Source organism: Chondrus crispus, genomic scaffold, assembly GCF_000350225.1.
Source record: "Chondrus crispus Stackhouse genomic scaffold, scaffold_374, whole genome shotgun sequence".
Taxonomy (NCBI): domain Eukaryota; phylum Rhodophyta; class Florideophyceae; order Gigartinales; family Gigartinaceae; genus Chondrus; species Chondrus crispus.
This window is the reverse complement of record NW_005179267.1, coordinates 69,450-83,312: the sequence shown is the minus strand read 5'-3', so window position 1 is coordinate 83,312 and position 13,863 is coordinate 69,450. Positions and strand designations below refer to the sequence as shown.

At 52.0% G+C, this 13,863-nt stretch overlaps 6 protein-coding genes; 4 read left to right on the top strand and 2 right to left on the bottom strand.

The window, feature by feature from the left end:
• Positions 1-831: 831 nt before the first annotated feature.
• Positions 832-5,592, top strand: CHC_T00000933001 (hypothetical protein). Its single transcript, XM_005718153.1, has one exon. The coding sequence runs from the start codon at positions 832-834 to the stop codon at positions 5,590-5,592; it is 4,761 nt and encodes a 1,586-aa protein (XP_005718210.1).
• A 5-nt stretch (positions 5,593-5,597) lies between these two features.
• Positions 5,598-5,870, top strand: CHC_T00000932001 (hypothetical protein). Its single transcript, XM_005718152.1, has one exon. It carries the CDS (start codon positions 5,598-5,600, stop codon positions 5,868-5,870), a length of 273 nt encoding a protein of 90 aa, XP_005718209.1.
• Position 5,871: 1 nt separating this feature from the next.
• On the top strand, positions 5,872-5,985 carry CHC_T00000931001 (hypothetical protein). The gene has a single exon (XM_005718151.1). The coding sequence runs from the start codon at positions 5,872-5,874 to the stop codon at positions 5,983-5,985; it is 114 nt and encodes a 37-aa protein (XP_005718208.1).
• Positions 5,986-6,163: 178 nt separating this feature from the next.
• On the bottom strand, positions 6,164-7,224 carry CHC_T00000930001 (hypothetical protein). XM_005718150.1 is given in 2 exon segments: positions 6,164-6,282; positions 6,283-7,224. 1 exon segment carries the CDS (start codon positions 7,222-7,224, stop codon positions 6,283-6,285), a length of 942 nt encoding a protein of 313 aa, XP_005718207.1. The 3' UTR covers positions 6,164-6,282.
• A 693-nt stretch (positions 7,225-7,917) lies between these two features.
• CHC_T00000929001 (hypothetical protein) lies at positions 7,918-8,859 on the top strand. The gene has a single exon (XM_005718149.1). The coding sequence runs from the start codon at positions 7,918-7,920 to the stop codon at positions 8,857-8,859; it is 942 nt and encodes a 313-aa protein (XP_005718206.1).
• Positions 8,860-8,912: 53 nt separating this feature from the next.
• CHC_T00008959001 (Serine/threonine protein kinase) lies at positions 8,913-12,254 on the bottom strand. XM_005718148.1 is given in 2 exon segments: positions 8,913-10,322; positions 10,323-12,254. 1 exon segment carries the CDS (start codon positions 12,252-12,254, stop codon positions 10,323-10,325), a length of 1,932 nt encoding a protein of 643 aa, XP_005718205.1. The 3' UTR covers positions 8,913-10,322.
• Positions 12,255-13,863: the final 1,609 nt, after the last annotated feature.

The following is a 13,863-nucleotide window of genomic DNA, read 5'->3' as shown; positions in this document are numbered from 1 at the left end:
GGTGACTGTCGTGGCTGACGTGGTGGAGAGGCTGAAGAGAAAGGAGGAGCGGGCGCGGAGAGGGAGGGACAGGGAGAAGAAGATGATGGCGAGGACCGGCGATTGGGGCGTCGTGCTGTGCGCGGGGATCAGGAGGGGGTGGAGGGGAGCCGTTGTTGCGGGGGGCGTGGTTGCGGTCGTGGAAGCGCTGGAGCTTCTGAGTGCGCTGATGGTGGGGTGGCGGTTGGTGTGGGTGCAGAGGGTGATTTGGGGGTTGCGCACGGCGATGGTGGTGGTTTGTGTCGGGTGGGCGGTGGAAGGAGGGGGAAAGGGCGCGGAGACGAGTGAGGGGAGGATGGAGAGACGGGAGTCAGTGGAGGATACCAGTCCGATGCCGGCTGAGGAGGAGGAGGAGGAGGAGGAGGAGGAGGAGGAGGAGGAGGAGGAGGGGGAGGATGAGGAGGTGGACGCAGAGTGGGAGGACGACGATGGGTTCTGGAGAGATGAAGACTGGGAGTCGGCTTCGAGCTCCAATTGAGCCTCCAAGACGCGAAAACCTATTGGCTGCCCTTTCCAAATCCCCATTCTGCTCATAACCGACACGCACCTTCTCCGTCCCCTCGGAGCAACATTCTTCTCCATCGTCCTCACCGGCGACACCCAAAGGCGACACCGCCCGTCATGGCGCCACCGCCCCTCTGGAAACCACAGCGACCTCGCCCGCCCCCCGCCGCCGACTGATGTACCGCGTCATGCCCGTCTGTCACGTTACCACTCCCGCCCCGCACATTCCCCGTCCGAGCGCAGGCCCAGACTTGCGCCTCTCGCTCTGCTCCCTCGCTCCGCTTCGCCATGCTTCTCTTCGCATTCCTTCTTCTCGCCCTCCAGCTATCCGTTAGCGCGGCCGCCGACTCCCCTCCCCGCACCGTGCGCCACCCCGTCTTCCTTCCCTCGCCGCCGCCGCGCTCGCGGCAGGTCGCCCCCGCGTGTCAGCTCTCGACCACTGGCCCCGCCGTGCGGAAGCTGGTCCAGATTAACGGCTCCGTGGAACACTTTCAGACCTTCTCCCTCTGCCCCGTCGGCACATCCGTCGGCAACCTCGAGCTCGTCGACTTCTCCTCCGACCAGGATGTGCTTCGAATCTCCACCGACGCCCCGTCCGACGTCCAGCTCGACCGCGTTTCTATCGGCGACGGTCCCTCCTCCTGCCAGAACGTGTCGGCCAGCTTCACGTTCGACCGCATGGTCGGCATTGTCTCGTACAGGCTCGTCGCCAAGGCCCCTGCCGCAGATAAGATCCTTTGCTCGACAGATGTGGCTTTTGTTATTGTCGGACTTACTGTGTACATGGAAAAGCCGATTGATGGTTCGAGCGTGTCGTCCTTGCAGGGGAACGCGCAAACGGAGAAGGTCATTTTGTCTGGCGATGGTAACGAGGTCATTTCGAATTATCGTGACAACCTCGTGCAGCGCTTAATTCAGTTTAAGATCAAGATTCAGTTTCCCGACGGCACCGATTCTGCGAGTCGGTCGCTGGCGTACGTCGCCTCCATGCTCGAGGCCATGATGACAAACGCAGAGACGGATGCCACATCGCCGGTGCGCTTTGGAAACAGTACAAAGAACATTGTTAACCCGAACGAGCAGATTCACAACTCGTCCTGCGGCGTAGCTATCGAGACAGTCAGTGAGCCCGGTGGGGGGACTATCATCCTATTTTCGCTCAGGTATGAGTCCTATAAGGACGGTCCCGTTACGCTCCTCTTCGAATGGGACTTGTTGACGAGGGACGATGCGCAGCTTGCCGATGAGCAGTTTGTCAACATCTTGCACATTTCCGTCGGCGGGGATCCACCTCCCATTCTTGAGTTGATTCAACCGGTCAGGGAGTATCGCCGGGCTGGTGGCGAGAACTTGACGTTTGTCATGGACAATGTTGAAGGCTCCGACCTGCGCGTCTTGCGTGTTGGAAATGTTCGCTTCCTGGAAATACAGGGCTCTTTTCGACGGAGAAGCGATGGCTTGTACGAAGCAATCTACATCACAGAGCCTGGGAGTGGGGCCCAGCTGGAATGGAGCCTATACGTTTCATTTCCAGAGCGGACTCGAAAGGCGAAGATCGTCAGTGTCGAAATTCCGGAACACCTAGCCTATAATCTTACCCCACTAACAATCGCCACTGTAGAGCCAGCTTTCGGGGTGCCGGGTACCAACATCTCGCTCAGTGGATACTTTGACGGCTTTGATCCCACGAGTGAAGACCACGAAATTATTTTTGGGCAAAAGACTTTGCGAATGTTAGGTATCTTGCCAACCGTGAACGAGGAAGGAACTCAAATCACGTTTATATGCCCTACAAGGGAAGCTGTTGGTGCTGCGTACGACTATGAAATTGAAGTGATCCTGAACGATGAGACCTCTGCATCAGCTACTTTTACGTTCACAATTGAGAATCTCACTCTCAGCATCGCTGTGTATGGAGCAAGCTACAATCAGAAATTAAAGCAGCATGAGTTAGGAGGATGTGCAATCTCTCGCTTCATTGCAACTCTACCTTCCGGAGTCACAGAGCCGAAATCATTTGCGTGGGCCGTGGTTGACCTGGCGGACCCGAAGAACGTTAATCTAATTCTCGAAGGTGAAGAAACTGAGACTGGCAGCAAGACGCTTTTCCTCTTGCCAAAAGTATTCCGTGGCAAGCCTGGCAAGTATCGTGTAAGCGTGAGTTGCGTGGTAAACGGAGAGGCCTTGACCGCAGACATTGTCGTTCAGAAGTTAGTCGAACCGATCATTGGATTGACACTTTCTCAAATTCGTCCGAGGAGCATAGCTATTCCCGATGTGCCGGTGAGAGTTTCTGCTTTTGTGATGCCGCCACGACCTGAATGCTTCAATCAATCGTCAAAGATATTATACAAATGGTCATACCGAGATGTAGTTCAGCAGTTTTCGTATCAAAACTTCTCTTCATCTGCTGTGAACGGTTCCTCCGCTCCTGCTAGGCTTGGCCGTGAGTATGTGATACCTCAGAATAGTTTGGCTATCGGAACATTCAAAGTAGCTCTTACAGCGTTTATGGAGGAGGTTCCAACAGTTTTTGGGAGTGCCAGCACCTTTCTCACTATACGCCCTTCAACACTTGTTCCAATCATCGGATATGGAGCCTCAAAGATTACTCACAGCAGCTCAGATGAACTACTGATGACGGCGGAGCAGAGCTACAATCCTGATGAGAAGTATTCTGGGAGCAAGAGCCGTGTCGATCAATTCGTTTGGAGTTGCAAAGTATCAAGCTTTGGGTTTGAAACATCAAAGGCACGAGATTGCGATAACGAGCTCTTGCCAAGCAAGGGCGCAAAGTCGTTCACTGTTCCGATGACATACCTGCAGAAAATGAGAAAAAGCATTTCTATCGGGGATGAGTCAATAGCTTTTTCCATCCAATATTCTCTTCGTGTCGGGTTTCAGAACCACTTGTCGCCTGAGAAGTACCAGATTGTCGAAATCATTGCAGACACCTTTCAAGTTGCCAAACTAGATGATCTCCGGGTGCTAAATAATCGAGGAGAAAGTGTGGACTGGTCAAGGGTTGAACATTTTAGCGACATTATTATAGAACCAGATGGAAAAAACGTGTCATGGAGCTTCCGCGTCACTTTTCCTCCATCAAGTGTTCTCATGCTGCAAAAAGCTGCAAATCTGATAATCCACCCGGGATACTTGGACCCCACCTCACCTGCATTGACTCAGACTCTTCCGCTAGGTGTGAGGGGTGGTACACTTCGTCCTGCCCAGACATATGAGATATCCATTTCAATATCTAGTCTGCAGCCGGGCATGGAAAGGGGTGAAGCGCGGTTTCTGTTGCAAACCCCTGATAAACCCAGGTTGGTGATGCCAGATCTTCCGGTTGTATTCGGAGATTCGGAAACAATGTATACAGCATATGCACAAGTCAACTTGGATTCGTCACATGCATTTCTTTACTTCTTCTTCTTGGTTAGTTACGAAGGAGAGGAGTATTGTCTGGATGGATGCGGTGGGCACAGTTTCGTTCAATTTAAGCTTACAGAAGCCGGCACGTATCGTATAGTAGCTCGCCTAATGGACATGCAAGGAAAGTCACTGCTTGATGAAGTCTTTTTCGCTCAAAATGTGACTATGACTTCAGAAAACTTTGAGGTAAGCGCTCTCTCAACTGGTGCAAGTATTGGACAATTTGACAAGAAACTCCGTGATCTACGTTTTCAGGGGGATCATGGCACTTTTGAGTTGTTGGCCTCTTCTCTGGTGAGCAGAGTCCGAAAGGATAACACGTACGCAAGTTCAGAGGAAGATATGAAGGTCTTAGATTTAGCAGTTGATGCAATGCATCAAATCGTACAAAACTCGGCTCCAACAACGATGACAGCCAAGAGTTACGTGAAGACGGCGGGTCGAATCGCAGCAATGGATGCCGAGTTGTTCGCGTCACCGAAAACCATGTACACTATTTTATCCATGGTTGACAGAGCCGTTTATAATGTGCCTGTGAACGAAGCCTACAACCTTGAAGCTGAACTACTCTCGTTCTATAATGTATCAGCCAAACACGTGATAAACGCACTGACTAGTGCTTCAACACGTATACGATTACAGCAATTCACTTCGAGTTCCGCTCTCGATTCAAGAAGTTTGCTGGTTGATTTGTATCGTCTTCAAGAAGAGCATTTAACAACTGTGATCGCCCGAGACGCACAGTGCGGACTGGTTCGACATCTCAGTTCGCTCGTACCGGGCGGCGTTGCTGCTCCTGACATCGACGACTATATCATTACAAAGGAGACGGTGAGATCTCGAAGGCTTCAGCAACAGTCCTATTTCGATGTACTTAGTGGTTACGAAAACTTGATTGAGAAGCCGTCTTATTCATCATTTACAATTGCTGTCCTGTGCAATCCAGATCAAGCAGAGGGGCTTCGAGGAGAACAGTCAAGCTTCTCATGGTGCGACAATGTATTTGAGACTTCTGAGGGTTCAAAGAAAGGAGCCTACAAGATCGACCCACTCCAAAAACGACTGTTTACAATTATGGAAACGCTTGATTTTGTGTGGTTAAGCGGACTTGGAGGGGATGACGCTCGAACCGATAGCAAGTTTCTCATGACAACGAATGTCACAACATTGGGAACTGACGGAAGTCTTTTAGCTCTTCCGGAAATCCCCGAGTGCTACAAGATGAACATCTCAATAATTAAGCTCGGGGTAACGTCCATAAGAGGATGCCTATCCGCAGACGGATATATGGTGCAAGCATTGGGCAGACCATTCGAACCAAAGCTTCTCGCACGTGACTATCAAAAGAATTTCACGGCTGTGAATTCCACCTTGTCCAGAGACATGAGTTCGACCATTCTGTTGAGATCTTCAGAACCAGGCATATTTGGCGTATACGGGCAAGACTGTCCCGTTAATGCTCGTAAACCGGTGCTGGCACTGCCCAATGGAGGGGACACCACATTTGTTTACTACGCGTTTGGAGGCGTTATGGCCTCCGTGGCTTTGGTCGTGGTGACTTGGGTTGGGACGAGTTTTTCTTCGTCTGGGTTCGGCGCCGCCTTGGGAATAGTATAAGTTTCATGAAACTACGACATTTCCGCGATGCATCGTTTGTGATGCTTTGCCCGGCGACATCAATCGGGGACTGGGAGAGGGGGGACCACGGTTTCTACAACGCCACTCATCTTCATGCAAAGTGGCATGCAACTGGTCGGTTGCATCTGGCGGGTGGTGTGGTGTTAACAACTATCACATACAGGTGGTACATACTTTGCGATCGCAGAGGCGTGAATTCTCTTCCCATGAGGACGTCGTCGGTCGTTGTCAGTAGCTGCCAGCAAAGACTACGTTGAGATGGAATATTCCCGGCGAATGCGGCAGTACAGGGTCGGCCTTGTGACATCAGCAAATGGAAACCGTATACTCCCTCGGTGCGCAAGAACCGTTTGTTCAACTGGCTTGAAATAGACATGTCCCAAAGTCAAAAGCGAGTGGCCCGAGTAAGGCAGAATTTCTAGTATCGCTCGTAGGACCGGCCGCGCTGCGATTTAGAGCAAGAGAACAGCGAAACCTTTGGACAACAGGATCTGGAAGAGTTGCTCTCTGGCACAGAACCTAGTGACGTATTGCCTAGCGCAGTAGGTCCTCGTGGTGGCTTGATCTGGCAATGCTTCAGCCACCCGTACCATTTATCCTATCAGCCGAACTAGAGAAGACACCCTTTGCCTTTATGTACAACCTGTCAACCTGGCTGGGATCCTCACACTAAATGAAAGGAAACAATAAATATTCTGAGTAGAAAAGTTGCCAGATGAAACGGTAAAAGTCCTTGATTGAGGTTTGACTATTTGGGTCAATGTTTCTTTGATACAAAAACAGCCTTCCGCCCAATACAAGATGTCCCAGACCCATGACTACTCGACGAAATGCACCGGCAGGAGAAAACACGGCTGTGGCAATAGCTCCTAAATAATTAATCCCTAGCAATGCAACGACGATGTTGACAATTTTCCTAGGACCCACTCTCGTAGCAAAAGTTGGGACTCCCTCAGCTAGGTCCCCCTTCATGTCTGGCAAATCCTTGGACAGTGCGATAACGCATGCGAATATAGTCATGAAGACGGCCAGGAATGTAATTGGGGGTGACCACGTGAAAGGAATACCCAGAGCCGACTTGGTGGCATGATAAACGCCAAAATTCATTAGAAACCCTCTCACGCACGAAATGGTGATAGCCGCCAGCGCAGGGTAGCGCTTAAAACGAAAGGGTGGTACGGAATACAAGGCTCCAAATGACATCCCAAACGCATACAAGCCGAAAATCAGGCGGGAGAAGCACAAGCGAACAATGGCGAGCCCCGTAAACGCGCTAGACAAGACAATCGCCCAAGCCAAACGAATGCTCATCTCGCCCGCCGCGAGTGGCAAGAACGGCTTGTTAATCTTGTCGACGCGGACGTCATAGATCTGGTTAATGCCAACGATGAACGCGTTTCCCAGCAACAGGGCCAGCATGCCTAACACGGCCGTCGGTAACAAGGCCCAGTTGATGAGCTTGGTCGAGTCGAGCAGGGCGCGCGCGCAGCCGGCGAAGGACCCCAAGATCGTGCCGCGGATCGTGTGGGGACGGGTAAACTTGACAAAGGCTTGCAGGAGCCCGGACGGGCCGGGGGGGTCGGGTGACGGGCTATCGGCGCCGGCGACCATGTTCAATTGGAGACGGGGGTTCGGAGGGCGTGGGTTGCGGATGTAGGTGCCCGCGAGGGGCTTGGCTTGGGATGTGGCAAAGCTGTGGCGAGGGCAGAAGGAGTGGCGGGAACGCGTGAGCGAGGTGCGCGCCCGCCGCGGCGGGTTGACGGCGAAGGTGGCGAAGGCGAGGGACATGGTTGCGGAATGGAATGGGGCGGGGGCCGGATGGCGAGGCGTCGGAGCTGGCAAAGGTGGGTGGAGAGAAGAAGGGAAAGAGGGATGGGTCGGGAGATTGCGACGAGTGTGGGAAGAGTGTCGAAATTTGAGCAGACGGTTGAGCCTCCAAGCGACACTCGATGGAGAGCACTGACGGGTCGAGGGGTTTCCTCATTCTTCTCCTCGAATGAAATCGTGGCAGGTGTTCGGCAGTTTCCCATGCCACCTGTTTTTTGTGAAGCAATTTCATTCGATGTTTTGATGGGAGGGAGGCGTTTTCATCCCCACGGCGCATGTACTTGTGGTGCATAGTCAACAAAATTAAATCTGAGCATCCTAACTGCAAATTGCAACCACCCAGTCCATGGCTTCCGCGTTGCATACTGTAGACTTGGTTCATTAAACCCTGTCTTTGCAACAGGGCAACTGCTGCGCCAGGTGATAGAGCCCTTCCTTGTCGAAATCCTTCCGCTTGGAGATAGCTTTCCGTGCACCATGTCTGCCTTCGTATCTCCCACGTTTCGCATTCCTTCATCAGGGCGAACCCCTCCCCGTTGCGCCCCCCGCGCAACAGCCCTTTCCCCGACAAGCAAGCGCGAGCCCTCTCCAGCGGTCAAAGCCGTCATCACCCGCTTGCGAGAAGAACTCCCCGCCCTCTTCGAGGACCCAAGCACTGCCGACTATTCTCTTTACACCGACACCGTCACCTTTGAAGACCCCCTCAACAAGTTTCGCGGCGTATCTCGATACGCATCTAACATCAACTTCCTCAACTCCTCCCCTGTCTTCACCGACGCAAAGCTCACTCTCTACGATGTCGCCGTCATAGGCCCGCAGCTCTCTACTGTGCGAACGCGATGGGCTCTCCAGATGGTCGCGAATTTGCCATGGAAGCCTTGCGTCGCGTTTACGGGGCAGAGTGATTACGTTGTCAATGACGAGGGGAAGGTTTACGAGCATATCGATTACTGGGACTCGCTTGAGGACTCCGCATTCTTCGCACCAAAGGCTGTAGTGGATTTGGTTTCCCAATGCAAGCCAGGGAGGATATCGCCACTGGACCTTGGAGGGTTTGAACTGCTGCGGCGCACAGCGGCTTGCGAAGTGCGCAAGTTCGGTATAGGGGACCGACAAGGTGTATATCTGAAGCCGGTGGATCGTCAAGATGCGTTAAAGGTGTGGGAGGTAACACCGGATCGGGCTGAGGGGTCTAATTCTTGCACGGTTGACTTGGTTGCAGTTGTTACGATTGATTCGAAGGAGATGTCATCACAGTTCTTAGATCGTCGCGTGCGCGAGCTGAGAGAGGCACTTGACACCGTCGACTACGCAACACCAGCCTCCGAGTGGTTTCTTGTGAAGAACACTGTTAGGGGACGTCCGATTTATGAAGTGTGGCACCTACTTGAAGATGCAAACGCCGATGTAAACGAATAATGTATTGGTACAGTATGTTTGCAATTGTATTTCCGGTACGCACGGTTGTGTTGCGTTCACGGGCAAAGTTAGAACAGACGTGTTGGACAAAGATTCCAGATATCTCTAGTCATTTGCATTCCAGTCCGTCGCAACACTGCCTGTGTTAGTGTATTCATTACCGGTCTCGCCATTGTTCGCTATCTGTGCATTAATATTCAAGAGACTATTCTCCCGTCTAGAGCAATATCTCTAGGAATTTCGCGAAATCGAACAACTGATCTTCACCTTCCGCGGTAGTTTCCTTTCTTGGTGAGGCGAACAATGTAAATTAATCCGACCACAACCAAGAGTGCCAACAGGATCGCGATATAGAATGAAGCAGTAGAGATGCGGGGCCCCTCCAAGTCTCGAACAAATGGCGTATGAACTACTTATATCACGTCCTTGTCTTCGCATCTGTAAACTGCAAGGGGTCGATCTGGCGACAAGAGTTCCTGAATCCTTTGAAGTGTCTCCTGCAGGCGTCCTTCGCATTCTTCACTGCTCGGGATACCTGTTCTTTTGAGTGTGGGTAGGTGAATAGGGACGAGGGAGACTTGCTTGAGGAGAAACTGTGCAGTTGGGCATTCACGGTACGCGCAGGTTATTACAACTTTGCAGGTATGCATGGCCTGTCTCTGCTTTGGCTTCCTCCAATTTATCATATTAGGATGTAGACTTCGGTATATCGAGGCGGGAAATAATTAAGACTGCACTGAAACCGCTGGGACGCACAACCTGCATGTTCTATAATGCCGATCTGCACTTCCAACCTTAGCGTACTTTTGGGTATTGGGAGCGGAGGTGCAGTCTCATCCGCAATTGTTATTGACAGCCACTTGGATTTGCCTGTGAAGGATTTTCGTGAGGGATGCTTGGATCGAACTAATTTGGATCAAGCAATCAAGACCAGTGCATTGTGTCATTGGACTAGCCCAGTGAAACTGCCCCAGAAGTTTCGAAGTAGTACTCGCCTCCTCTGCTAGCGCAACCTCCACGGAACAAATTGATGAAATCCAACCTCAGCTGCTCATCCCTGCCGCTTGAATGAGTCTCACAAACAATTATGACCGACAAAGTGTGGGTATTCTAAGAAAAGCACGGATTGCTCTGTTGCTTACCGTCCACACGAAATGCCCAAAGGTGGTCACCCGGACCATCCGTCAAAGCTCTGGATTTAGGGCCTTGCTGTGTCTCAAAGAATAAACGATCGGGAGATACATGCATGGAGAGAGCTGTAGGAAACTTGAAAAGGTATCTGCAATGCAATGTCGACGCAAAGCCATTGAGACGGAAACAGGTTTGTTGAGAGAGCGGGAAGCAAATTGCGTTTCTGGTGGGTAGTTTTAGACGGATACCGTGGAGGACGATTACGGAGAAGAATTGCAAGGCGACCTTACCATGCCTCTCAAGGAAAAATCAGCGAATTGAAAGGTGCGAAGCTACTTAAACCAACTGAACTTCTTCTGTCTCCGCTGCTCCCCCATCTCCAGCATCACGGGTGGCCTATCTGCAGAACTACCAACGAATACTCGTCTGCCCCTACCAACAAGCTTTTTGGCATGACTAGACATCTTTCGAACGACAGACCCTTCATTTCGGGAGAGAGATCTCATCACTTTGTTGTTATCCGCCTCTGAAGAATTCACCATGAGTGAATTTCTTACGTGTGGTGACGAGCCCATTCTGCCAGCTATTGGGTATGTCGGTCTTGAGGGTATTGGACGCTGTGCCCTCTTTCGTGGGAAATTATGCAAGTCTCCACTGCTCTCAAATGCAGGATCAATAGGAAGAATAACCATTGAAGCCCCGTTGTCGGGGCCAGGAGTATGTCGAGGTCTGGGACTTCCTTGAACCACAACACTAGAACTTCGCTTCCGATCAATGGAAGTGTATCGCAGGGGCATCGGAGGACGCCGAGCTGATATCTTCAAGGGATGAGTGATATTCTTCGGTACTCGCCTCAAATCCACGAAAGGTTCTTCACTGCTTGAACTGGATGACGCACGACGCATGATCGAACCTTGATCCATATGAATTGCCCGACCGTCTCTTCTCACTAGGTCCGATTCCATAGCTTTTGTTAGGGGTGTTTGCTTGTTTGCCGCTTCTTGTTCCTCACGTGCAAGTTCTGCAATGGCGTTATGGAATCTGTTCAGCACCTTCACGCCAGTGATCGCAAGCCGCCATCTTTTCCGATTCACGAAGGACTTAATGTTTGACTGAGCAGTCCCCAGGACATTTTTGGTCGCGGCTTGACAACTGTCTTTCAACCAGTCATGCTCTAGCGCTTGTTGGGCAGTCATACGACTGGAGGCGTCTTTGTCGAGCAAGTTAGCCAGGAACTGTTTTCCTTCTTCCGAGATAAGACTCCATTCCTGCCCTTCAAACTTGACAGGCCTATACTTGATTTTTTTGACGAGCTGTACAATGTCGTTGTCATCAAATGGCGGATATCCTACCAGCATAATATGTACAATGACCCCAAGAGACCAAACATCTGCTTCGGGGCCATATGGTTGTCGCAGCAAAACTTCTGGCGCAACGTAAAGCGGGGTTCCACAGAGAGTCTTACATAGTGCAGATGGATCCTCTGAGTAGTGAGCTATTCCGAAATCTGTAAGCTTAAGGTCAGAGCCATCGCCTTCAACATCTCCGAAGACGAAGTTTTCCGGTTTCACGTCGCGATGCGTAAGGTTGAGACGATGACAACATGCGAGACTTGCAAGCATAGACACGACAAGATTGGCTGCGTCACGCTCTGTGTATTGGCCACGCTCCGATATTCTCTGAAACAATTCTCCACCTGCTAAGAGTTCCATGACCAGGTAAACATTCTCGCAATCTTCGTAGACCTCGTACATTTCAACAATGTTGTCATGACCGCCAGCCATTTCAAGAAGACGGAAACTGAAGACCTCGCGACTAACCATTTTTTCATTATAAACTCCGTCATGGCCCTTTCGAATGATCTTGACAGCAGCCAAGCCATGCTCTGGGTGTTCTTCATCTAGAACTATATCTCTCCAAGTGCACAAATGCACGGTTGAATATCCGCCTTCTCCAATTTGTTCACCAATCGTCCAATGGTGATTCAGCGGTTCTGGGTTGAACAAAGCACCGCCAGCGATTGCTATTGAACTCTCGCCAGGTGCTAGAGGGTCGTCCTCACTACAAAATATTTTGCTGTAGTCGGCATGGAGCTTATTGGCTGCCGTGCCTAAACTTTTAGAGCTAAGTTGCGTGAGATATGAGTTGGCGGCGGAATCAATCGGGAGTCGGAAAGGAGGGCGACCATCAATATGAGCCTGAGATGAGCGGCCCGATAATAAGTGATTGCCGTCATCCTCTGCGCCCTCTGGAAGAGGAGCCATGGGAAACATATTTCCCGCGCTCCTACCGCCTTTCAGAAGGCGAGACCTCTTCGATGAAGAACGGCGGGGTAGGAATTTGCCGTCGAATAGTGAGAAGTTTGTGTCTCCAACGTCATCATCGCTCTCGACTTTGGCATCCTCGACTCCTTCTAAGCTATCAATGAGGGACTCATCGTGCTTGGAGAAGCCGATAGGCCTCGACCTGCGTCGTGGGAAGCCGGTGAACAAGTCGTCACGGTGACTGTGATTGCGCTGCCGGCGCTGGAGTTGGTTGTGCACTTTCTCTAGGGATTCGACCATCCAGTTGAAGGTGAGGTCTGGTCGTGGGGGCATTGGTGGGGGGTCACCTCCATCCGGAATACCTGCAGCGACGGAGACGCGAGAAATGAGGTTTGCGAGAGTTTCGAGCACAGCCGGAGAGTTGTGTATGCTAGGAGCAGGTGCAATAGAAGGGGCTGAAGGGCGCCTGGTAAGCGGCTCGCGCTCGTCGTCTGTTTCGTCGGGAGAGTGCAGGTCGGAGCGGCGTGCGGAGAGTGAGGCGGTGACGGCTGCAGCTTGGAGAATGTTTGTGGGAAGAGGATGCCTGACGCGCTTTGGCGGAGGGCGAGGGAGTGGCAGGGGAGGGGGAGGGGGCGGGGCCGGAGGGAATTCCATGAGGGCGCAGAGGCTGAATGGCTGACTGCGGGAGCGAGGATGCGGACGAAACGAGCGGGCCAGGGGAGGGTCGGGGGGAGGGCGGTGGGGGGGGCGGGGGAAGGGGGGGAATTGGGGGGACGTAAAAGGCCGATGGAGAAAGGGTGAAATTTGACGCGGGGGGAAGGAGGGAATTTTTGTGAGGTGTGAGGTGCCATTAAGGCGGCAGCCTTTTTTGGCAACACGATTTTGGCCTTCCTACTGCAACGCGGTCGCACGCCACGCACCTCCTTGCCGACGTGGCGTCGGCTTCAAACGCGGCGCCTCGCCCCCATCGATCCACGCGACTGCCAATCATCGAGTAGACAACGGGACTTGCATGCTCCCTTCTGCGACTACACATACCCAAGTATGTACACACTCTTCCTCGACTCATGTGAGTCGAGGAAGAGTGTGTACAAGGTGTGAGCGCCAGGTGTGAGCACCTTGTCTATTCTAATCACTCCATATCTTTCCGGTACGTGAAGTGTACCGTTACCTCGCCGTGCCATCGTCGTCCGCTGAAGGTAAATACTCCTAGTACAGTACTACAGAAGTACTACACCACCTGCACTCCCGTCTCTCAACTGTATCACATCACCTCGTCATTGCCAGACCACCAACAATTCCACCATCACGCGTGCCCTCGATGCTTCATCACAGCATCCCACATCTAAACCAAACCCATCTGCGTCACGCTGGCACAAACTTCCCTTCAGCCGTTTCCTCCCGAACCGCCGCGTGCCGTGTTGTAAACTTTCACTGCGCCTGTACCCTTCAAAAATGTCTTGCCAACAACGTCCTGGCCACAGTCCGGTGCAAACTGTAAGGACGAGGTAGTAGTGCTCTTGCCAACTTGTCATGACCGCTCTGTGTCGGCATGACTAGTTCCAGAAGCAACCTCGTCCAACCTATTCACTTGTCTCTCTCTAAAGTA